The sequence below is a fragment of the Marmota monax genome, unplaced genomic scaffold, assembly GCF_021218885.2.
Source record: "Marmota monax isolate L192 unplaced genomic scaffold, Marmota_monax_Labrador192_F-V1.1 WCK01_AAM20220418_F8-fsc00245, whole genome shotgun sequence".
Taxonomy (NCBI): Eukaryota; Metazoa; Chordata; class Mammalia; order Rodentia; family Sciuridae; genus Marmota; species Marmota monax.
Window position 1 is genome coordinate 1,491,058 of NW_026693895.1, and position 25,810 is coordinate 1,516,867.

General features: G+C 45.8%; 1 protein-coding gene across 2 annotated transcripts; it reads left to right on the top strand.

Moving 5' to 3' along the window:
• The first annotated feature begins 4,297 nt into the window (after positions 1-4,297).
• Slc20a1 (solute carrier family 20 member 1) lies at positions 4,298-18,624 on the top strand. 2 transcript variants are annotated; one of them, XM_046462834.2, is made up of 12 exons: positions 4,298-4,477; positions 4,826-4,967; positions 5,085-5,418; positions 5,627-5,767; positions 5,946-6,031; positions 9,747-9,843; positions 12,012-12,131; positions 13,925-14,194; positions 14,303-14,861; positions 15,531-15,716; positions 16,458-16,542; positions 17,752-18,624. In XM_046462834.2, exons 3-12 carry the CDS (start codon positions 5,088-5,090, stop codon positions 17,911-17,913), a joined length of 2,037 nt encoding a protein of 678 aa, XP_046318790.1. In that variant the 5' UTR covers positions 4,298-4,477; positions 4,826-4,967; positions 5,085-5,087; the 3' UTR covers positions 17,914-18,624. The 2 variants fall into 2 exon arrangements, with proteins under 2 accessions (XP_046318790.1, XP_046318789.1); XM_046462833.2 differs by having other exon boundaries at positions 4,826-5,418.
• The last annotated feature ends 7,186 nt before the right edge of the window (positions 18,625-25,810 follow it).

Here is a 25,810-nt window from a genome sequence, read left to right on the forward strand (position 1 = left end):
CCACTACCCCGAGAGGGTGGACTGGGGGGACCAGCAGCTTGACATAGGCCATCGGGTTCAAGAAGTGATAAGTCTGGGTGTACGGAGATGAGGTGTGTGGGTAGGTAAGAAGTGGCAGGTCCGGAGGGGAGGAGAGGCTGAGGGGGATGGAAGGTAGACACAGCCAGACCTCAGTGTGGAATTAAACACCAGGAGTTTGTGTTTTGTGAGGGCGTGGGCTGGTCAATCCGGTTCGTCTCCTGGAACCACAGTAGGCTGTTTGTTGAAGGAATGAGGAGTTGGGGGAAGCCACGGACAGGCTGAGGTTCTGTGTCCCCCACCACCCGGAGATGACTCTGGGGGTGACTCATGTCTGGCCATCCCCGCACTTTCTTAGTCTAAATCCACTGACCCTTTTTAGCTGCAGGACCTTCCTTATAGAGTTCCTAAATTTCTAGCAAGTTGCCTTTCTTCCCTGCAGAGCTGAGAAAGTTGAGCCTAGGGGAAGACAGGGAGTCCCAGTGTAAGTCTCCCCAGAGGTTTTCTGAAGTGTGAGAATGCTGTGCTGTCCTGAGGCCCGCTCAGAGGACCATCTGGACCATTCCAGGCTCTGAGAACTGCGTTCCTGTTCCCTCTGCCTGCGTCCTCTGCCATATCACATCCACCATGGGTGAACACAGAGCTAAATGAGATGAGTGGACAGAGGTGGGGGGAGCAGGCACATCTGCAGGGGAACGGCCAGCTTCTGTGTTGGCAGAGAAACCAATGGGCCAGCCTAATCCAGTTCTTTCTTGCTGTGGGATGCTGGCCCCAGGCCAGTCTAAACCTGAGAGTCTCCACATCAGGGCTTGGCTGAGTGAGTGCTTGAAGGCATCCTTCACCCACCATTACCTGCCCCCAGGCCCCAAGTTTGCCCTGGACCCTGCAGGGGCACAGCCATGGAGGCCAGGTGCCAGTCCTGCTCAGAGGAGAGAGGCCTTGAGAAATGTCAGGACAAGGCCCGCCACACCCAAAGTAGGTGGAGAAACAGGGGTGACATGGTACCCTTCCTGGAAACAGTATTTTGATCCTATTTCCTGTAGAAGCTGACCACAGGGGGGTTTGAATGGCAAGGCGGTTTCCTTTCTTGGGAAGACTCAAGAGCACAGTTTTCAGTAACTCTAAGAGATGGTCAGGCCACAGCTTTATTTCTGAAGAGAACCTGTGCCCTGTCTTCCCACCTCTTTCTCCTCCAGGGAAACTGGGGCCACTGTTGGAGACCGGTCTCCTAGAAAAGCCCTTTTCTCTTCCAGTAGGGTTTGAGGAGCCTTAAAATACAGGCGGGAAAAGCAACAGTTAATACAAATAAGGAGAACAGAAGAGAGAAGCAGATGTGTTAGCCTAAGTGCAAATGAGCATTGACACCCAAGTCGCCCTGCACCTGCGGGTGGGCTGGGAGAAGGCATGCACTAGCTTGAAGTCTGGAGGGCTCTTTGCGGGTTTAACTGTGCGTTCATTCTCTGGGCCTCAGTCTCTTTGTCTGTAAAATGAGGTAAAAGTACCTCCTCAGAGGTTTATTGAATCACAAAAGATCTTACATGCAGAGGACCTGAAATAGTGCCTGGCCCCAAGCATTCATCTGGGAATGGGGAGGGTACTGGCAGGCAGAGAGGAGCTGCTTACCTGCAGGTGGCTACCTTCTCTGCCAAGAATGCACTCTCCCCTTGCTCCCACCCAGGTACTAAGAGATAGCCTGGGAAACTGTCTTGTTCTGGTCCTGCTCCATACTGTTCCCAGGCCCCTGCTTCCCAGCAATTTCTGCAGGATGCTTACTTCATGCATATTGAATGTGACCTTAGGCGCGTTTCCTTGACTGTTAGTCCCTCTGAGCTCAGAGAGTCCATGTGGTATCTTCCCCTCTTTTTGTCCTGACTTCCGGAGGTCTGGAGAGGCTACCCAGCCTTCCTAGCTCTTGGCAGCTCAACTCCACCCACTGTTAGTAAGGGATGGAAATATCCCCAGGAAAGTCCCACAGAGCCTGGTTTGGTGTTCTGCTGCTGGTGGCAGGCTGTGTTGTTCTGTCCTCTGTGGGTGAGGAACCCCTGGGCTCATGGGCGGTGACTCATCAAGTCTCCTGTGGGCAGTCAGGGTCTGGGGCAGGCCAGTAAGCCCATTTATGTGCCAGGCACCACATGCTGCTCTTCCCCCTTTGGCAGCAGCCTGATTTGCTTGGCCCCTTGCTTTCTACCAACAGAGTAGTCCAGATGACTCGGGAAAGGAGAGGGCCTGTGGCCACCACACACACAATTTAGACATGGACTGTGCAGTCAGTCCTGTGCCAGTCACTGAATAAAGAGTGCTCAGACATGCTGGGATGCCCTTTAGGACAGAAACAGATGTTGACTCATGTAGCCCTTCCAGCAGCCATGTGAAGGAGGGCTCTCCATCTCTCCTGTTTGCAGATGAGGAAACCATGGTGGAAAATATATTTGCCCACGATCATGTGACTACAGAGGAGACGAGCCGGTAGTTTGCAGTCTATGTGTCTAATCACCAGACCAACTGGCCTCCCTAAGGCTCCAGAGCTCGTCCATACCAAAGGCTCAATTCTAATGTGGAGAACGCTCTCCCCAGCATTCAGAGAAAAAGCCAGAAGAACAGACGCCATCTGTAAACGAGCTGGGGGTCCTCACACTCCTTCTGCTTTTCCATTTCTAGGCAGTCTGACACAGACTGAGAAAACACATGATGGAAAAATTTTCTTACAAATACTTTGGAAATTATTGCTAAGGACCTTTAACAGTCCTTTTTATTCACTGTTTTCATAATCTTGATATAACATAAAGGTTGTGAAGTAGCACATTCGAAGGTACCAGAATTACCCTCCAGGGTCAATGCTCTAGGACATGAACTTTCTTTGGCAGGCATGACCTTGGGCCCCAGAGCTCTGTGTAACTCATATAACTGTACCACACGTTCTGAGCAAGTCAGAGGACAGTCAAGTGAAGTTTAACTTAGGTGGAGTCATTGTGGATGACTCAGATGTGGCAACGATTTACAACATTTTTGTTGCTGCTATTCAGTGCTCTGTTAAAATTGTGGGGAGGGCTCTAGAGCATTCTACACCTAGTATTTCTGGCTGGAATACTTTAATCTCACTATAGCCCTGCCAAAAGATCACAACCTTAAATCTCCTATGGCATGATTGGTTAGTCTTGATTTAAGCCATATAATAAAACACCCCCAAATGTGCACAACAAATTTTATTAGTGTCAAAGTCACACCCAGTACCACACAGGGGATCAGGAAGCAATCTTAAATCCCAGAAGGACAGGAAAGCTTCCAGGATGCAAAGAGACCAACCCCCTACTACATCCTAAAGCAGGCATATTCACGGAAAGAGCCAAACGGAAACTGGCATTTCCTGAAGGCCTACTGCGTTCCAGTCACTCGCTACCTCATCCAATTCCGGCCACAGGAAAGGTAGTGCCTGTTAACACTCCACATTCTTGACAACGCGTCGGCGAGAGAGTGGGATCTGCTCAAGGTGACACACTGCAGCAAGTGTCAGAATCTGAATCCCAGGCAGTGTTCTCGCACGGCGCTGCCGACCTGGCAGAACACGCAGAGCTGCTGTGGGGAAATTAACGACCCACAGCCATCCTGAGGTTCTGCGCCATAGCTGGGGCCGCAGGCCGGCACCCGTGACTCCTTAGCCTTGCAGTTTTCACCCAAGTGTATGACTGCGGAGCAAAACAACCACGTGAGTGGCCCGGCCCCACCGCAGGGCGAGAGAAAGCCTGTCTGGCCAAGGACAAATCGCAGGTGCGAGAGCGAGCCAGGACGGGATCCGGGGCCCTAGGGCACAACTCCCCTCCCAGTCACCTGGCCGCCGGGAGGGGCCGCGGCCAGGCGTGACACCCAGGCGCGGTAGTCCTAACTGCGCTCAAAGTGCGGCGGGCACCGCAAACCGGGGCCGCGTGGGAGACACTAGAAATAAGGTTGGCCGTGGCCTCCGTGGCCCGCAAGACGACTTCCGAGGGCCAGGAGAGGGTTGGCACGGTCCCGGCCAGGGACTGGACACTGCGGGACACCGGGAGGGGCCAAGGAGGGGCCGTCTTGTCCCACGTGGACGCGCTCCCCGTCAGGGGCGTGGCCGCAGCGCGGCCTGGGCCAATGAGCGCCGCCGTAGGGCTCGCCCAGCCGAGCGCGCCGGGCCGGCAGGCACCGCGTCACGCCGGGGGCGGGGCTTGGGCGGCGCGAGGCGCGGCAGGTCACGCGGGTCGCGCGCCGGCTATAAGTAGGGGCGGCGGCGTGCTCCGCCAGAGTGATGGCTGCTGGCGCGCGCTGCGTGTTTTCTTCTCTCGGCTGCTGAGGCACCCGCAGCCGCTCCCCGTGTGGGTCGCGCGCCCGTCGCCCCGTCGCCCCGGGCCCTCCTGGCTCGCCCGCCGCAAGTGTGCCCGCGTCCCGTTGCCGCCGCCGTCTGGTCTCCTCTCCTGCGCGAACCCGGGTTCCCCTGGTGAGTGGCGGCGCCGCCTCGCCGAGGCTCTTTCTTCTCCCGGGGCGGGCGCGGGCGCCGCGGTGTGGGAGGCGGCGGGCGGCTCCTGGCTCGCGGCTGCCGCCTCCCTACCGCGCCCGCCCGCCCGCGGGCCTTTTTGGCGGTCCCGGGTGGCGCGCGCGGGAACGGCCCTGTTCCGGCTTCGAGCGCGCGCGCGGGACGGCGTGGGGGACCCGAGCCACGTGCCCCGCCGCCGCGCGTCCCGCTGGGGCTGGCGACGGGGATAGCGGGCCGGGGGCCGCGGGCGGAGCCCGACCGGCCCGCCGCTCGGCCCCCAGGGCGCGCCGCTATTGTTGTGTTTTCCCCCAGGATAAACTTGCGTCCTTGCTCTAATCCGCCATGGGATTCTGCGCCGCGCTTGTAGCCCTGCAGAGCCAAAGACACCCCAGACAACAGACGCCCTCCTGCAGCGTATAGCAGTGACTCCGGCTCGCCTGCGCCCTAGTTTACAGTATTTAATGTTATATATTATATACTATTTATTATAGCGATTTTGATACCTCATATTCTGTTTACACACCCTGAACGCCGCTCAGTAATTCTCTTATCAATCCAACCACTACTCGAGAGCATGGCATCTACCGTGGCGACGCTGATAGCCAGCACCGCGTCTGGTCCCCTGGCGCAGCAGTTCCTGTGGATGCTCATCCTGGGCTTCATCATCGCCTTCGTCTTGGCCTTCTCCGTGGGAGCCAATGATGTGGCAAATTCGTTTGGCACAGCTGTGGGCTCAGGCGTGGTGACCCTGAAACAAGCCTGCATCCTCGCCAGCATCTTCGAAACCGTGGGCTCCGTCTTACTGGGGGCGAAGGTGAGCGAGACCATCCGCAAGGGCCTGATTGACGTGAACATGTACAACTCGAGCCAAGAGCTCATGGCCGGCTCAGTCAGCGCGATGTTTGGTGAGTTCTTTTTATGTATTGTGGTGGGTGAGCGAATTTGTATCATGGGTGGTTCCATTTTTGTGCTGAACCTTTCAGATTATTTCGTTGGTAATATTGCTTACATAATGATATGTGTATACATATGCATATCACTATTTGTATATTATACGTGTGTGTGTGTGTCATGTATTTTCCATTTACTTACTAAAATTTGGCTCTGTTTCAGGTTCTGCTGTGTGGCAACTAGTGGCTTCATTTTTGAAGCTCCCCATTTCTGGGACCCATTGTATTGTTGGTGCAACCATTGGTTTCTCCCTTGTGGCAAAGGGGCAAAAGGGTGTCAAGTGGTCTGAACTGATAAAAATTGGTATGTTTAATCCTGAATGGCTTAATTTTTGTTCTGGTCCTGTGTTAGCTTGGCTTTGTATATATCTGTAAATGGTGTAAAATAGGCAGATTTTGAGTTTTGAAATGGAGCATTTAACATTTAAAGTATTTACTGAGTTTCACTAGTTTACATTTATCCTTCCTCTTTTTTTTTCCAGTGATGTCTTGGTTCATCTCTCCACTGCTTTCTGGTATCATGTCTGGAATCTTGTTCTTTCTTGTGCGTGCATTCATCCTCCGCAAGGTAATCTTTCTCCTCCCTGTTGTGACCTTCCAGGGGTCACACTCAGTCTGTTTTTCACACTGGGTGACATTTTTGAAGATGTGATTGGTATGTAGTTATGTGGCCTTGAAAAGTTAAATTTCTTTGTTCTGTGCATCTCTTGTGTGTCCAGGAGTTGAAATGAAAGAAGCGAGTTTTTAATACTCAAGAAGACATTGAGGAAGGAAAAAGTCGAGTATCATGGGGCATGTTAGGAACAGGCTTGGAAGGGAAAAAAAAAGTAAGGAAACATTCAAGGTGGCTTTGCCAGCTGTATGTAGGTTAGTACTTCATTGAAAACATCATTGTTTTCAGGACAATTGAAATTGTAAGCTTGGGGTCCAACAAGTCACAACATCCCGTGGCTACAGCTAAATGGGTCTCCACAGTGCTGACTATTGGAACCAGTTTATAAAATTTCTAAATGAGGCTTCAACCTCTTGTGATTCTCACTATAGGTAAAAAAGAACCAATAAAGATAAGTTTTTGTGGGGTCGGGGGATGGTGGCAGATTAGGCAACCATTTAATTTCCTGTGTATTTGAAAATCCCTTTTGAGGTACCTAGTAGCATTTCTTCTATCAAGAAGTCCCGTGCTGCCTCCTAAATAGACAACAAGGGATTACGTTGACATTGGACTGAGTTACAGTAAGAATAAATGCATTTTTCTCAGGAAACAAAGTTGCCCTTTTTCTAAGGTGAATGTTCTTAACAGCCCATTGTTATTCACTTAAAAAAATGCCCCTAAACTGTAGAAATCTGAGTGAAGAGAGATAGACAGCTTAATCCCAAGGGTAAGAACGAATTCAGACCTCTACTTGTCTTCTGTATTTCTGAACTTCTCTGGGGAAGAATTTGGGTTTGTCTTATAGAAATTCTATTAACTGGGAAAGTGATTCTCCAGTTACCCTTATCCACAGCCTGAGATTTGGCAGAATACACTAGTTTAATACTTGGAACATTTATAGTTTGATATAAAGTGACAGTAGAAAGTTCATTGGTACTGGCTCTTAAGTTTGGCAGTTTCAGTCAGGAAGCCGGTATGATTGGTACCTATACTCCCACTGCCCACATCTGTGGTACATGGTGATATGCTTACATTTGAAACTCACCAGAAATCAGGACCCAGAGTATTGTGTTCTTTCTAGAATCCCCTATCCCACTGCATACCAGAAAACCAGAAAAATTAACAGCATCCTTTGTTAAGAATTCCTGCTTTACAAAGGTTTATACAGGCCCTTTTGATTATTGGGAAGTAGATCATTCTGATTCTGGAGACAAATTGTGTGTCTGATCTCCACAAAATAAATTGGCCCTTCCTGAAGGGTAGGTGGAGCTGCTCTGAGGAGCAGCGAGGGATTTTGATATCTCATTTGAGGAATGCAAGCCAGGTACCTCTACTGAGAGCTTAAGTTAGATGTATTAACTTCATAGCCACATATATCTATTGGTGTGGGGATGGGCATGGGCAAGGACGTTTGGAATGGGGTTTCCAATAGTGCTCACCCTGAGCATCTTTGCACACACACACTCACCTGCTCGCACTCTTGCATGCGAGTTTCTCAGTAATGAGTGGATGAGTATGAACATTTGTGGTTGCTGTTGATTTTAAATTTCAAGAAAACATCCTTAGACTAGTAAGTAAGCTTTGAGGTGTCCAGCTCTACAGTCTCCATATTTGACTATTAAGATACATTCACACTCTTAAAATTTGATCTTTAAAGTTGAGGTTAAAATATTTTCTTTATTTTAAAAAATACTGCTTTTTGAAAATTTTCTGAATTTTTTTTTTTTTCCCAAAGGTGTTGGCCTTTGAGTAGGAAAAGGCAGAGTGGAGGTGGGGGTTCTTCTGTGAAGAAATGTGACACTCAACAAAAACAGTAGTGATGAAGTTTTCCTGTTGTATTTAAGTTCTAGTCAAAGAAAATCAAGCTTTTAGCATTCTTCTACTTGTTTGGAATCATATTTAGATTCTCTAGGATATGTTCCCTTTAATATGTAAAACAAACTGTTCTGGGGAGAGGAAATGTGAAGATCCATTTGCTAACTAAATGATAACTAAATGATAAGATAGTTACATCACTTCCAAGTAAAGTTTTAAATGTGTGCTGAGTAGCTCATGGTGTAAGTATTATTTCATAAAATCACTCTCCCTGCTTCCCTCTTGGAAGTGACTGGGAGGAGGTTGGAGAGAGAGAGTAAAAAGAAGAGACTTTTCTTTTACCTTTTTCCTAAAATTGTTAATTTTGTTTTTAAACCATGAACTCATGTTTCATAATGTACTGTGAGTAGGATTACTCTTTCTCTACCCTGTCTCCAGCTCCGTGATTACTGTTTCTTTACCTCAGGGAATACGTAATTGTGAAGAAGCTGAACCTGAATATATAGGTGACTTCGTAACTCTGACGAGTCAGTCGCAGTTTGATTTGCAGATGCCCTATTACTAAATAGAACTTGAAAATCTTTTTGAGAGAAATCCCCAGTGAAGTCTTTGTAACCTTATTGTGTTTTAATATTCAGAGTTGGGCCTTGGGCTTATTCTTTTCTTTTCTTCGAAGTTAGCCTTTGACGAAAAGTGGACACCCTGGTGAATTGTTCACCTTGCTTTGGGGCCTTTCCACTTGCCCATACCTCTGTCCTCCCCACTCCCCAGCTGGGTGGCTTGTTCCTTTCATACCCTGAAACTCAGCTGAGGCTCACTCCCTGCCCCCTTCAAATGAAATGTGCTCCTCCTCCTGTCTTGTCCTCTTATTTTATCTTTTATTTTTTCTACACTGCGTTTGCTAGTGTGGCGCAGTATTCTGTACTAGACTATGAATGTCTTTTCTTTGAGGACAGGCTTTTGGTCTTACTTCCTCCGGTATTTCAGTGCTCAGAACAGGTTTTTGGGATTGAATCCAGCTGTGCTTTACCACTGAGCTACATCCCCAGTCATTTTTATTTTTTATTTTGAGAAAGGAACATGCCGAGTTGCTGAGGCTGGCTTCAAACTTGCGATCCTCCTGCCTCAGCCTTCTGAGTCACTGGGATTCCAGGGGGGTGCCACCATGCCAGCCCAGAATAGTTGTAGACTCAACTAGGATGAGTAGTGCACAGTTGATATTTATCTTTCCACTTTGGAAATGTGAATTATGCTGTATCAGATGTTTAGATAAGGTGGTTATTGCAGGTATTCTACCTGGTTTAGTTTTTATTTTTATTAGTTGTTGATGGACCTTTTTTTATAAGTGGTGCTGAGAATCGAACTCAGTGCCTCACATATGCTAGGCAAGTGCTCTACCACTGAGCCCCAGCCTAGCCCCCTGTTTTAGTTTTTAGTATTGAAGGTAAAGTCGAGGGGTGGGGGGCAGTATTCTAACATCTCGTAGCTCTCTCTTTCAGCTCTTAGGTGGAGTGCGTCTTCAGGCATGGCTTGGGTTTACATGTGGACTTCAAGGCTTTAGAAACATAAGTGTTGGAACTGATGATTCAGGATGTTAGCAGTCACTAGTGGAGGTAGATTTGTTATTAAAAATAGCAGAAAAATGGCCATTTTGGAGCAGAAGATGGAATTGACTTTATCTTATAGAGACTCCAGGAGCAAGGGCAGGAAAGCCCAGCTGGCCTTGGGAATTACAGTGGAAGCTGCCCTGTTAACGATTCTGTGGAAATGGGTTAACTTGTACAACTTGTAAGATACTGATCTTAATGTTTTATAGGCAGACCCAGTTCCCAATGGTTTGCGAGCTTTGCCAGTTTTTTATGCCTGCACAGTTGGAATAAACCTCTTTTCCATCATGTATACTGGGGCACCGTGTAAGTACATATCAAAATACTTAAATGTGAATTTAAAGTTATTTACAAAACTTGCATTAAATGCCCAATTTACCCCTTTTTGCTTTACAGGGCTGAAATCTCCTAGAAGGTGGCTGGCCTGCGCCCATTTCAGAAGGCTGCAGGCTAGTGTATGCTGAGTTAACCTAGATAGTTTTTCAACCAAAAGAGACCTGCTCAGATTCTAAATCACTACAGACCTTTCCTCTTTAGTCTTCACAGGATCCACCGATAATATATGACCTTCTCCCTCCCTTTTTCTTATCTATGCTAAAAATGCTGGAATTGATACCTCGACCACTGAAGAGTCACTAGTTATATCTGTTCTTCAATAATCAGTCATTTAGGACTGGCCTGCTGGATATCGTTTTTCTCTCCTGAGTGGAGCCACTTTTGTTTCTAAGTGCTAAATTTACTCCCCTGAATCTGCTTGAATGAGAAGAGTTGGGATGCTTAACACCTGGTCTAAGTACACTTGGAAGAAGAATCCCAGCAGCTCAGAGGAAAAGTAATAATATGTGAGAGCGTAAAGGTCGAAACGGGTGCTTTTATATGGGACTGAGGCAAGGCATGAGTTAATTTATGGTGCTTCTGTTTAATTAGCAACTCCAAGAAGCTGGTAACTTAGACCTTGTTAGACAGGAGAGTAGCTTTGGCATCTAGGCTTACTTGGCTGCAGGATTCATGACTGTATAAGTCGTGGCTTTCAATATTTCGAGTGTGACCCACTGGAAGAAAAACACTGTTGCCGCCGGGGGCACCTGCATGTATATGTGGTTGTAGAGAGAGACAGACAGCTAAAACAGTGTGAAGCCATTTATTGTTACCTTGATATCCTTTAAAAATTTTTTAAATGCTTGTTGTGTCTTACTAAAACTAATGGGTTGTGACTTGCTTTTTAAAGTCTCACTGAAGTAATAAGTCACTGACCAATACATGGAATGAACAGTATTTTTAACCTTGCCTGTATTTTTGGAATATCAGTAAAGAAATAGATAACTTTATGAGACTATTGATCTTGGAGGATACAAGACTCCTTATTAAATAGTGCAGGTGAAGAAAGGCTTGCATGCTGAATTTCCATTCCATTGCGCATGGAGTTCTTCATGTAAAACCAAAAAATCTCCCGTGAGGCTCATGTATGTTTTAGTTTGTGTGCTGAAGTGCAAAGAAAACTGAAAGCAGGATTAAAATGCATGCAGTCTTACTGCCACCATAGAACTTTAGTTGTGAAGGGACTTCAATTTATATCTGATTTTTAAAAGGCTAATTGTTGGGGAACAATAGAATTTCCATTTTAAAAGTAATTTAATACCTAATGAGCAAAGTGACACAAACCAAGCACAGTCACTAAGCTGTTGTCTGAGCTGCATGCAGGTTCTCATAGCATGTCTTGGATTTGAGCAGTGCTGTTACTGGGCCACCCTTCCCTCTAGTAGAGGCTAGTTGCTTGGAGCCTGTTGGTATGCAAGTGAAAAGCAGGTGAGGACTCAGGTTACTGATCCTTGAGCCACATGCAAAGTATTGGTGGCAATTCTCTCTCAGGTACGGCTCGTTAGTGAAATTGTTACTAGACTTTTCCTTTGTGAAAAAAGTTATTTAAAATATTCTTGAACCAATTGTTTTAGGTAGATGTCCCTGTTTTTCTTACTTTAGCTTGATGATGCTTTCAGAGAGTTGATCAGGCCTTTCTCAAGGCCTGTACAGTAGATGTGGTGACTTTCCCAGAGTTATTTCAGCATGATATCTGTGGGTGCCAGGCCCTTTTTTTCTAAACTGCGTAATCTGTGTGTGCAGACGAACCGTGTGGCAGGTGGACTTCAGGAATGAGGTGTGGGGAGTAGAATGGTTCTGTTTCATAGCTAGTCACAGGTTGTCAGAGGAAAGCCAAGAAAAAAAGAAAAAGGCAGTATTTAAAAAGCTGAGTCTGCTGGTGTTTGGGCCAAAACTGGTGTGGTGTTAAGATGGTCACTGGAGTTTTCTCCCAGATTCACATAGCCAAGGCATAATAAGCTCTGGAATTAAAGCTAGCTGCAGTTGTCCAGGGTGACGGGCTGGCTTGGGGAAGCCTCTGTCCCACAGGAGGGTTTGCACGTTATTGCAGGGGCTGTTGCCCTGGGGTTTTCAAAATGCACCATTTTATCTCCTAGTGCTGGGCTTTGACAAACTTCCTCTGTGGGGTACCATCCTCATCTCGGTGGGATGTGCAGTTTTCTGTGCCCTTATCGTCTGGTTCTTTGTATGTCCCAGGATGAAGAGAAAAATTGAACGTAAGTAATAATTGTAACAGAAAAGTTTAACTAGTAATTGTGTTTTTTTTTTTTTTTTTTTTAAACCACTTGTTATAACCCACTATGTGGATAGTATTGGCAAAGTAAGAGATTTTAAATGGAAACTTGAAAACAATGGGTTTTCTTTTCAAACTGTTTTAAATGGATTTAAAATGACCTGAGGCTTAATTATAAAAAACATCTAGCCTATACTGGAGAGACAAATTGGTCACTTAATCTTCTTTCAAAATGTACCTCGGTCAGTTACCAGGGGCAGGTAAATAGAGAAGTTGTAGCCTGTTAATACAAGTGTACCTAATGGAAAGTGAGGGGTAGGCACAAAGTATTTTCATAGAGCAAGTATTTGCCCAACTGCTGTGTATAATTCGGATTCAGACAAGTGAAGCCAAGTCTATCGAGTGTGTCTGATCTTGGGCATCCACCAACATGTATCCATGTTGCGATAGTGTACACATTGCTTTACAGGTGCCCGTTGGGCAGATACACATGCAGATGCATGGTGTATTTGTGCTGCTACAATTATAGCACAAATTCTATAGTGAACATTTCCAGATGTCCCATGCAGGAATCATTTTAGTGGCCATTATAACACACTATTGCTGCTAATTAAATACTGAGTAAATTTTGATTAGTATCAGTTTTTTAAATCTTCCTTATGGGCTGTGATCTTTTAAAAATTGTATTCTGCCCTTCCATCTTTACAAATGCTGCATTCCTGATGTGAGTGCTGTCCTTTGCAGCAAGGGGTGCACAGACTGCGGTGACTGGGAAGATTGCTGTGTCACTGCAGCCGAACTCCGGAGCCTCTGAGAGGCTCTGCTTCTCGGCTGTGCGGCAGGCAGCGAGGCTTTCAGGACTCCCTGACCTCATTTTTCCTCAGTCTGGGAGAAGATGAGACAGATCTTGCTTTACCACTAGTCTGGTTTGACTGAGATGCCTGAGCCAAGTGTTGGACAGGAAGTGTTCCTGTCTGGCTGTGGGATTTAGAATCATAGGCACATCTCTGTTTTATGCAGGTAGCTGTGAAAGGTGTCATCTTTAGTTTCCTGCATTGAGCTGTGTCACTTTGCTTGAACTCAAACTGAAATTTGGGGAATTTTTTTTTTTTTTTTTTTTAATAAAGAACATGAATTAGGCTGGGCACAGTGGTACACGCCTATAATCCCAGCACCTTGGGAGGCTGAGGCAGGAGGATCACAAGTTCAAAGCCAGCTTCACCAAAAGCAAGGTGCTAAGCAACTCAGTGAGACCCTGTCTCTAAATAAAATACAAAAAAGGGCTGGGGATGTGACTCAGTGGTTGAGTGCCCCTGAGTTCAATCCCTGGTACACACACACACACACACACACACACACACACACAAGAACATGAATTGGGGGCAGTCAAACTTTTCATCTGATCTTCAGCTCAAGCTCGAGCTACCTTCCACTGAAGGAGTGAAGAAGTGTTTTTACATTTGTGAAAGGTTGTAAAATTAAAGACCATGAATGTGGAGTGGAACCTTATGTAAAACCTAAAATATTTAATACCTGGTCCTTTACAGCAAAAATTTGGGACTCCTGCTAGAGGGAGTGCTGCATGGCTAGCTCCGTCCCAAGTGAAAGTTGAGTTCCTGGCAGACAGTAAAGCAGGCAGGACAGTTAACCTGTGTTTTAACAAAACTTTATGCATGTTCTTATTGTGAGATAAGTTTTTGGGGGTGGAAGAATGGGGGTTTGGAAGAAGGTAGTATGGTCAATACCAAGCTAATCCTGACCCGTTTTTTCTCCTAGGAGAAATAAAGTCTAGTCCTTCTGAAAGCCCCTTGATGGAAAAAAAGAATAGCTTGAAAGAAGACCATGAAGAAACAAAGCTGTCTCTCAGTGATGTCGAAAATAGGAATCCCGTGTCTGAGGTGGGGCCTGCCACTGTGCCCCTCCGGACCGTGGTGGAGGAGAGAACAGTGTCCTTCAAACTTGGGGATCTGGAGGAGGCTCCAGAGCGGGAGAGGCTCCCCAGCATGGACCTGAAGGAGGAGACCAGCATTGACGGCACCATGAATGGTGAGTCCACCTTCCAGAGTTCTGCAGTTATCTGCACAGGTGAGCAGGCTCGCTGGTTTAGACCTGGTACTTTTTGTAATGAATGTCACCTTTTTTGGTCTTGGCTAGGCACAGTGCAGCTGCCTAATGGGAACCTCGTTCAGTTTAGTCACGCCGTCAGCAACCAGATAAACTCCAGTGGCCACTACCAGTATCACACTGTGCATAAAGATTCTGGCTTGTATAAAGAGCTGCTCCATAAATTGCATCTGGCCAAGGTAGGAGACTGCATGGGAGATTCCGGAGACAAGCCCTTGAGGCGCAATAACAGCTATACTTCCTACACCATGGCAATTTGTGGCATGCCCCTGGATTCATTCCGTGCCAAAGAAGGTGAACAGAAGGGTGAAGAAATGGAGAAGCTGACGTGGCCTAATGCAGACACCAAGAAGCGTATTCGAATGGACAGTTATACCAGTTACTGCAATGCTGTGTCTGACCTCCACTCGGCATCTGAGATGGACTTGAGTGTCAAGGCTGAGATGGGTCTGGGCGACAGAAAAGGAAGTAGTGGCTCTCTGGAAGAATGGTCTGACCAGGACAAGCCTGAAGTCTCTGTTCTCTTCCAGTTCCTACAGATCCTCACAGCTTGCTTCGGGTCGTTTGCCCATGGTGGCAATGACGTCAGGTCAGTCCACTTTGAGTCTTACCACCTCTATTTTAAAACTGTCTTAGGGCTGGGGATGTAGCTCAGCTGGTAGACAGCTTGCCTCACATGCACAAGGCCCTGGGTTCAATCCGCAGATCAGAAAAAGAAAAAAAAAAAAAAACCTGTCTTGTCCTTTTTATGACCTTGGGGTGGTACTTCTGCCACGTGCAAGATGCTGAGTAGATCAGATGAGGCAGCGGCAGTCATTGACTTAATAAAACAAGGAAGTTTTGCTCTTCAGAGAGAATCTTTTTAATTGTTCTGTATGTGATAAAGACAGATGTGTTTCACAGAGAGACCTTTATCTGTCCAGATAGGATGTAGATTTTTAGTAAATTATGGGATGTAAGATGAAAAACTTAAAATCCCTCCCCTGTTGAATGGAATTCTGGGTGGGTGAGCCTTAGTTCTGTGGTTATAAAATTCATTGGAACCCGAGAGCTGCCTGTGGGAGGGAGGAGGCCGCCAGCCGCACGGCACCTCCCCCATCACAGATTTCATTTTCTTCTGTGTGTATGTTGGTGTTCCATTGGTTTTCTTTGAAAAAAAGGTTGATTTGCTAAATGGGCTTGATGAATGACCTTAGTCAACCTAGTAAGTCAGATCTAGTTCTGCCTTAAAGGTCATCTGTGCCCTTTTTTCTTCCAGCAATGCCATTGGTCCTTTGGTTGCTCTGTATCTGATTTATGTCACCGGGGATGTTTCTTCGGAAGGGGCGGTACCAATATGGCTTCTACTTTATGGTGGTGTTGGCATCTGCACTGGACTGTGGGTTTGGGGAAGAAGAGTTATCCAGACCATGGGGAAGGATCTGACACCAATCACACCCTCTAGGTAAGCAGAAAAAGCAGGTCTTAAGAGAGGCTAGTATTTATTTCTTAAGACATGTAATGCTGGGGCTGTGGCTCAGCGGTAAAGCATTCACCTGGCATGTGCAAGGCCCTGGGTTCGATCCTCAGTACCACATAAAAACAAATAAATTAAGGTATTGTGTCCAACTAGAAAAAGAAAAGACATGTAATGCTATATGTTGCTAACATGAGACTAACCAAGTTTGTGTAATTTTTTTGATGGTATTCTCATTGTTGGTGTGAACCTTTTAGATTTATTTACTGTTGGTTGAATATTTATTTACTCACCTTCAATGATCTAACAAAAATTTCAGAGGAAGATGTGTTATGCTAATGGTGGATGGCTGTGTATACCTGGATTTTATTTATTTGTTTTTACTTGGGAGCTAAGACTGATATTTACCAAATTCTTCAAAACAAAATTTAAAACTTTAATAATGGAATTTAGGGGTGGGGTGCGGATGTGGCTCAGTGGCAGGGTGTTTGCCAAGCATGTGTGAGGCCCTGGGTTCCATCCCTGACGCGCGCACACAAATTCCCAAAGAACTTAAACTCTCAGTCATTACAGGATTGGGAAAGTGGGAGTCCCATGACCCAATTTAAAGTGGATGATGGATATTGGCTAAAATGATGTTGGGGGGCGGGGGAGGGTTATCAGTAGAACAAAGCACATTGCTATCTTGAAGTGTTAGCTGAATTTGTGACAGTCTTTTTGTGTCTGCAGTGGCTTCAGTATTGAGCTGGCGTCTGCCCTCACTGTGGTGATCGCTTCAAATATTGGCCTTCCCATCAGCACAACACATTGCAAAGTAAGTGTGGAATGAATCCAGTACGTCTTCCAGGTGTTTCTGTTAGTGTGTAGGGTCTTTTATTTCACTTCTGATATTTTGATTTAGTTATTTCACTTCTGATATTTTGATTTAGTAAGTTTTGTGCAGTTGGAGTCTTGAGAGTCTTGAAGAGTTCACAAATTAGAGCAGATAACTATAATAAGAATATAGGCTTACATTTTATAATTTCTTGCCTATTCTTACTTGTTTAAGCAGTTAAATATGTATTTTCCCCAAATAATGGAAAATTTCTCTTCTGTGGTGCTAGCTGTGACCTCTGGCTCCTGACCTCTTTGTTACTTTTTTTTTTGGTGTCTCTGAGCACCGTATGTTTCTTCTCTGTGGGGAAGCCGTTCACAGTAATTTGGATGTGTTTTAGTAGAATGGCCAGCCGGATAGCTGGGGCTGGGGGGGCTTTTGCTGCTTTGCGTGGAGGCTGATGCCTGGTTATAAGAAGCCTGGGAGCCTTGCTGGGCTTTTGGGCAGTTTTCTTACAGAAAGCACACATCAGGGCCCTCAGAGCTGCAGTGTGGAGAAGCTTGGTGAGTCTGAAAGTCTTTGAGTAACTGTAACTGCGGGAAAAGGAAAAACAGGGCTTCTCCAGAAGAATGGAGGCTGGTGCTATGTGGAACCTGCCAAGTCATTCTTCTCTAGTGGGGTGTACGGGGGCAGTCCATTTTGAGACAGGCTCTCACTAAACTGCCTTGGCTGACCTTGAACTTGCAATCCTCCTTCTTCAACCTGCAAAGTTGCTGGAATTACAGGTGTGAGCCCCGTTCCTGGAGGGTTATTCAATCTTGAAATGCATTATCAGAACAATACATAAAAAACACTGTTGTGATGGTTCCTGTCCTTAAAACGTTGTGGGACAGTGCTTGTGAATTTTCGAGTTTGTTTATAGTGTTTTACCCTCTAGAAGGTCTTCAGAAATTTCTAAAAGCAGTGTGAGTTCATTAGATTCTTGCAGTTCAGGAGGGAAGAGGAAGTGTTGTTTTCAGACCATGTTTTAGGGTAGTTAAAACTGATTCAGTGATTGGATTTTCATACTGTCTTCATCTTCTCATGAGTAGTAATCTTAATGCATTTGGATCTAGCTTTTATGGAGTTGGTCTTGTCCAATTGTCTGGGTATCTTTGCCAAAATATGTTGGGCATGTTAACCAGTTTCCTTCCCCTGTCTCTCTCCTAGGTGGGCTCTGTTGTCTCTGTTGGTTGGCTCCGGTCCAAGAAGGCTGTTGACTGGCGGCTCTTTCGCAACATTTTTATGGCCTGGTTTGTTACGGTCCCCATTTCTGGCGTCATCAGTGCTGCTATCATGGCAGTCTTCTATTATGTCATCCTTAAAGAATGATTCCAGTGTTACCGAAGACTGACGAGAGTCTTTTTAAAGTTTGGGAGCTGTGGGAGGGAAGTGTTAATTATGCTATAATTGCTTTTGTGCTAAATATGACTTGTCTCAAAATTAGCTATGTAAAATAGCCAGGTTTCCACTGGTTTCTTCTGAGGTCCCCTTTCCTTTGGGCTGTGAATTCCTGTACATATTTCTCTACTTTTTGTATCAGGCTTCAATTCCATTATGTTTTAATGTTGTCTTCTGAAGATAATGTGTGTGTGTGTGTGTGTAAGAGACAGAGAGTGAGAGAGAACCATGCAGAGCCATCCTGCAGAGCATCCTCTGCTTCGTTGGCTTCACCAGCTTTTGCCCTAACACGCACAGGGATCTAACAGCAAACCAGTTAGCTGAAGCTTCCCCTGTAGTCTCCTCCTAGAAGTAGTCATTGGCACTCTGCCTCCTATCGCTGTGGCAGGTTCTCCCCGTGTGTGTGTGGGAACTTCTTAGAGGGTTCTTTGGACACAGTGAACATTTAGTAGTGACTTTGACCATTATTGCTTAGAAGTAGGAAGAAAAGCCTTCTGGCAATCTTGGTTATTAAGATTTCTGGTGGTGTGGGATGCGTGAATGAAGTGGAATATGTACTTTGGGTAAGTTAAATGGGACAGCCTTCCATGTTCATCTGTCTACCTCTTAACTGAATAAAAAAAGCCTACAATTTTTAGAAAACTTGTTGTCTTGGTGTTTGTTTGACATACTTGGATCATCTGGCTCCTGGTCAGTTAGCCTTATGTAATTCTGAGGAGCATGTAAATATCTTCACAAGTCAAAGCCCCTTTCCAGCTTCACCATCCCCCACTCTTAGGTTTCTGTGATCCCAGAATATACATGACATTGCTCTGTAGGGACCATCGTAGCATCTTGGCATCTTTTAATAGCATAACCTAGACATTTTTGTGTTAGCGCATGTACATCTATGCATTGTCTTTAACAGCCTAAGTTTTTTCCTGTTTCAGTGGACTATTTTTTAACTTGTAGATTATTTCTAGCTTTGATATTACAAAGAATGGTAAGTTTCATGTGTACATATAGCTCAGCTTCACTTAAAAACTCTAGGCTTTTAACTCTTGTGCCATATATTGAACCTAGGGGTGCCCTAATACTGAACTATAGCCCTAGCCCATTTTGAGACAGGCTCTCAACTAAACTGCCTTGGCTGACCTTGAACTTGCAATCCTCCCACCTCAGCCTGCCAAGTTGCTGGAATTACAGGTGTGCAGCACCATTCCTGGCCGGTTATTCTATCTTGAAACATTATCAGAACAATAAGCATTATCAGAACAATAAGTAAGTAAACACTGTGTGGTAACGGTTCCTGTCCTTAAAAAGTTGTGGGACAATGCTTGTGAATTTTTGAGTTTGCTTGTTGTTTGCTTGTTCACTAGAAACCAGCAGTGAGACCGTAACAGGATAAGGCTGTCCCTCATGTGGCTTGACCCTAAGAAGTTAGACTTCTGGTTGGATATATGCCATTGTATCCTCGTGTTCATCTAATGGTCTCCAGGTTCTCAGGAAGTGTTTACCTCTCAGTAGAAGCTGTTTATATATTCCTCTTACTTTTGTGCTAGGTCTTACCCTCCTTTTGTACGACATGTTAGCAGAGAATGGACATTAGCTTTGGGGCTGGCTGAAAATAGCTTTATTACTTTTATTTGAGGAAGGAGGGCAGGCTTGAGGAGGGGCAGCTGAGCATTAAACCCCAAGCTGAGGGTTTCAGTGCTAGCTTCCCTTTTGCTTGCTTTGAATGGACTATTTTTTAACTTGTAGATTATTTCTAGCTTTGATATTACAAAGAATGTGGTAAGTTTCTTACCACATGTGGCTTCCAAAAAACAAAAACAAAAAAAGCTCAGTTGGCCCCAATCTTTCTAGAACCCTGTGATTTAAATGGAGAACAGTACCCTCTCTAACATTTTCCTCTTAGCTCAGAAGAAAAATACTCGAACTAACAGGTGTTTCTCTAGGAAGGGCAGCTGGACCTGGCAAGAGGAACCTCTAAAGCTAGAAAGTGGTCAGAGGGGAGTTTATTTCCATATTTAGGAATGTCAACAATGAGGCAGGGACATATGCTAGTAAGGACACAGTCCTCTTTGTGTGTGGGGGGAACATAGATGTTCCCTTTTTTTTTTTTTAAAGAGAGAAGAGAGAACTTTTAATATTTATTTTTTAGTTCTCGGCGGACACAACATCTTTGTTTGTATGTGGTGCTGAGGATCAAACCTGGGCCGCACGCATGCCAGGCGAGCGCGCTACCGCTTGAGCCACATCCCCAGCCCCATAGATGTTCCCTTGATTCAAAAATTAAAAATCAAGGTCTCATGTATATTAAAAGAAGAGTTTGATAAGGCTGTTATCAAAAACCACCAAGGTCTCTTGGTGCTATTTCCCTTTCCTGAGGCGACCTCTTTTGGTTTTGCATTTGCTACTATGTATCTAAATAGCATGCTTGTATCACTTTAATGGATACAAATGGTTTGAATGAAAAGGTGAAAACTTTTTTTTAAACCATTAAACACAACTTTTTATCAGGCCAGCCAATGGATAAAGTTTATTTCACTTTTTAAAACTTATGATTGTTACTATTGGTTTTTTTTGAGTTGTGCTCTTTCCATGTCGCCCACGCTGGCCTGGAACTTGTGGACTCACAGGATTCTCTTGCCTTAGCCTCCTGATAGCTTGGACCCCAGCAGCTGCCATCACACCCAGCTGCAAACTCTGCCTTACAGGGACTTTGGGATAGGGAATTGATGCTGTGTCTAGAGATCTCTGAATTTCTCTAACTGATCACAGCAGAAATTAACAGTGTGGCAGAAACACCACACTCCTCTGACTGTAGGAGTCAAATCACAGTAGATTGAACTGTGCGTGCAGACAGATGAGGCTGCTGTTGGGGAAATTCCAGGTAAGCAGCCAGAGGAACTCGGGCAAGGTAGGCTTGCCCCCCATACAGGAAGTGGGTGTGAAGCAGGGAGTGTGTCCGTTGGTGGTGATGGGCCTGGAGACCCTGCACAACACTGAGCGCTCCAAGGGCAGAACGCTGGGAGCTGACCCAGAAACACTGGATGCCAGTATTTACATTGTCTTAAATACAGGGGACTAAATAGTTTTACTATTTCTTCATTTCCCTATATGGTTTTTAATGTTTTGACAAAAATATTGTGTTCACTGTAAAGCCATGCTTTTTCTCCTATTATCGATCCCTTTGCAGGCTTTAGCTTTTACATGGTCATTTTCTTGGGCCCCAACTTTCCTCATAAAGTGGGGAGGCCTGTGTGTTCCTCAGCTCCATCTGCTGTTTTCCAACGAGGGACCTACTCTTGTACCCTTATAAAGTAAACTTGAACGCTTGTGGGAGACATGTTTGAGGTTGGGGATACCAGGGCTTGACTGCTGTTGCTTTAGGAAAGATTCATTATGGAGATGTTCCAAGTACACACAAAGGCCGAAGAATATAATGACCCCCACATACTACAGGCTCCCAAGGAAAATCAACTTTATTCTTGTTTCATCCATTTCCTCCACCTCACACACTTATTTAAAAAAACAAAAAACTGGATTATTTTAAAGCAAATTCCAGATTTAAAAAAAAAATTTTTTTTTTGTAGTTGTAGGCAGACAACATGCCTTTATTTTATTTGTTTATTTTTATGTAGTGCTGAGGATCAAACCTAGTGCCTCACATGCGCAAGGCAGGTGCTCTGCCACTGAGCTACAGCCCCAGCCCAGAGTTCTTGCCTATAAGATTCTTCAGAATATGTCTAAAAGATAAAGTGTTTTAAAACATTATTGGCCAGGTGCTTTCTGAAAGATGAAGCCTTTATTCAGTGGGAAAGCCCCCTTGTGTCCAGAAGTTAGATGGTACATGCCTGTCCTCTCTGGGGCTCTGGAGGCTTAGGCAGGAGGATCACAAGTTCAAAGCCAGCCTCAGCAAAAGTGAGGTGCTAAGCAACTCAGTGAGACCCTGTCTAAATAAAATCCAAAACAGGGCTGGGATGTGGATCAGTGGTCGAGTACTCCTGAGTTCAATCCCCGGTACCCGCCCCGCCAAAAAAAAAATTGCATCCATTAAAAGCACTTGTCTGATAATGAGCAAGCACCCTGCCTGTCTTTCCTGCTTCCACCTTCCATCGTCTCTTCCACCTGGGTCTCCCATTGCTGAGCCAGTGACCAGCATGGCCTCGGTCTCCCCGGTCTGCCTAGTCTGCTTCCAACCTGTCTAGCTTTGTTATTTTGCCCCTTTGCTGTTCACTATGCCTCTGCCACGTTCCCTCCTGCCATTTTGGTGGTGTTTGAGAGGGAGGGAAGGTCAGAGTTCCAATCTGTCTTACCCAGGAATTCTTGACTATGGATGTTTTAGTAATATTTATAGAAAATTTATTGGAGGGCTGGGGATGTGGCTCAAGCGGTAGCGCGCTCGCCTGGCATGCATGCGGCCCGGGTTCGATCCTCAGCACCACATACAAACAAAGACGTCTGCCGAAAACTAAAAATAAATAAATAAACAAACAACCAAATAAATAAATAAGAAAATTTATTGGAATGTTTATGTTGGAAAAAACCTCTAACAGTTGGGTGTAGGAAGTAGAGAATGAAAGAACACTGCTGGCCCTCCCTCCTGCCCAGCCTTAGTACCAGAGGAGACATTCTGAAGAGTTTGGACATCCCAGGAGTTTGGCCTATGCTGTATGTGCACACTCAGACTTGCAGGTTCTCTCTTTCTGAAAGATGAAGCCTATATTCAGTGGGAAAGCCCCCTTGTGTCCATAAGCTAGATGGTTCCACTCCTAGAGCGTGTCAGTGTTGAGTCACCTGGTTCGCCCGATGTGGTAGCTGAGCCTCCGTGGGTGTCACAGTCATGCACTTCTTACTTGCAAGTTGCTCTAGATGTTGCAGGCTGGGCTAAACTGGGCCAAGAGAGTGCTTTCAATAGTTCATTTCCAGATTGTAAGGAAATAAAAGGATCTTCTCTCAGACTCTGCCTCCCCCTTTTACCTTCAGGCAATAGAAAGCTGATTAAAGACCAAAGGTGACAGGTAAGACTGCTCCGAAGCCGGGTGATGGTGCTCCCTGTACAACCTGGTGTGTGGGGTGCCTGGCTCATCAAAGCTGCTTTCTGCTGTCATGTTTGTGTGGAGTACAGAACATCAGCAAATATCTTAATGCCAGTGGTTTTCTCTTGGCTGTTATCAAATCCTGTTTAGCTCCAAGTTTCTCAAGGTTACTGAACTTATTCCCGAGATCTGAAGTCTTTAACCTTCCATCCACCTGAGACGGCGAGACATATGAAGAGCAGGGAAGAGTCCGGGAGCTGGAGATGGCGGAGGTGGTTGTACCAAACTCGGTTTCATGGCAGAGGAGACTTTGGAGACTTTATTAACAGAGTCTAGGTGCATACTAAAGCACAGCACCAGAGCTGCGCCTTGGCGGTAGAGCTCGCCTTTCTGATGACTGGGCTTTGTGTAAGCCCCTTCTATTCAGATCTTTTTTTTTTTTTTTTTTTTTTTTCAAATATATTTTTAGTTGTTGATAGACCTTTATTTATTTATACGCAGTGCTAAGAATCGGACCAGTGCCTCATGCGTGCCAGGCAGGTGCGCTATCGCTGCGCCCCAGCCCCACATGGAGGTAGTTCCTAATCTCTTCAGAACACTGATACAGTGCAGAATGCTACTCATTAAAAGGAGCAAGAGGGTTGTTTCCTGGGAATGGCTGAGACGGTAGCAAGATCTGTCCTCTCAGGGTATTATTGCTAAAGACCTAGATAGCAGGTCTCCGCTTCCTGTTGGTTCTATTTCTAGAAGCAAGTGAAAGCTCTCTAATTGCAGGCTGCTGGATGGCTCCGCATGTTTCCCACTGTGCTAATTGGAAAAATATCATTTTCGACTAGTCGTGTCCTGCTTTGCAAAATAATAGTTGGCAGCTGAGTTGTCAGTTCCGTTCCTCAATAGTACTTCAGAGTTTCGCACCAAGGGTAACGAGCGGGTCTTTGGAACTCTCCGGGCAGCCCATGTGGGGTGCAAGGTCCATGGAGAGCTGATTTCAGCCCTGTTGGACAGTCTCTGTTGACCCCATCTCTTCTCCCAGGAACATTTATTGAACTGGATTTTAGTTCTGTTTTCTTGGAGGGCCAGATGCTGGGACGTTCGCCAGCAAGCCCGTTGGTGGCTGTGCAGGCCAGGCCTTGTGATTTGCAAGCAAGGTTCTTGTCTTTTAGCTGAAGTCCTGACTTCTGGCAGGGTTCCCATCAGACTAGTGTGGGTGGCCTTCCTGGGTTTTTGAAAGTACTCCCCGCGTGGGATCATAGGGCGAGTGACACTTGTGTTAGAGCCTTGGGGTTTCCTGGAGTGGTTCTGCTACGTTCTACCCCATCACTGTCTACACAGAGACAGGCTGTGAAGTCTGTTTCCCCTGGAAGCAGAGCTCTTAGGAGTCAGTGGGTTGCCTCCCATGTCGATGTCGCGCGTAGTGAGGAGCATGCACTTTGGAGCCAGAGTTCTAATTCTAGCTCCAGCACTTTGAGTTGTTTGTCCTGGGAGGTTACTAATCTTTCTAAGCCTCTGTTCTCTCATCTAAAGATTGGTGATGATAAATAACAGTGCTCATGTTACAGGACTTCATGAGGATTAAATAACATGATGCATGTGATGTGTATAGTGCCTGACTTTTTGAACACCTCTTCAAAGGTGTATATTAACTGTCCTCATTCTTCAAATAGAGGCATGTTACTTTTCTTGACATGGTAATATTCCACTTGTCATTGATGCCCTAAGGCGTCTTTCCTGACTGGTGTGACAAGTAATTTTCCTAAACTATAACTTCATGTCTTAAGTCTGAAATGAAAGATTTAATTTTGGCAGATTGCTTTGAAAACCAGAGTGTATGACCCTGTATTAATTCAGATTACCTTAAACTGGGAGTGACAAAAAACTTCAAGAACAAAGAGGAACTTTCTCTCGCAGATACAAGAAGCCCCGTGCTGTTCTGATGGCTCCCTGACCACCACAGTACAAAGAGGCTCTCCTTTCTTTCTTTCTTTTTTTTTTAATTATTTTAGTTAGTTGGTACTAGGATTGAACCGAGGGTGCTTCACCACTGAGCCATATCCCCAGCCCTTTTTTATGTTTTGTTGGACGTGGGGTCTCGCTAAGTTACTTAGAGCTTCGCTAAGTTGCTGAGGCTGGCTTTGATGTGGCCAGCCTCCTGCCTCAGCCTCCTGCGCCATTGGGACTACAGGCATGTGCCATGCACCCAGTTAGGGGGCTCTTCCTGCCTATTCTAGCCTCAGCCTGTGGTGGCACCTTCAGAGAGCAGGACCGGGGCTGGGGATGTGGCTCAAGCGGTAGCGCGCTCACCTGGCATGCGTGCGGCCCAGGTTCGATCCTCAGCACCACATACAAACAAAGATGTGTGTCCGCCGAAAACTAAAAAATAAATATTAAAAAATTATCTCTCTCTCTCTCTTTTTTTTTTTAAAAAAAACAAACAAAAAAAAAGAGAGCAGGACCCAACGGGTCAATGTATTATTGGTCTGACCACATCGTGCTACCCAGGCGGGTAGGAAACAGCTTGTCCTCAAGTGCTGTGTACAGCCAGAGCAGTGCGAACCGCACTCCCAGCACCCGTTTCTGTGCCAGGATCCAGTCGGGAGGTAGAAGTCAGATATTTTAGCCAAATATTAGAGTTTAGAATGCTGCTTGTTAACTAGGCATGACCAGGTCACTGAAGTGGCAAGAAATAACCGCTCAGGCATGAAGGTGGCGGTCACCAAGTGCAGAGGCTGGAATCAAGACCTGGGCAGCTTGGGGAGACGTGAGGCTGAGCTGGGCCCCTGCGATGGGCTTGGTGGAGGCCTGTA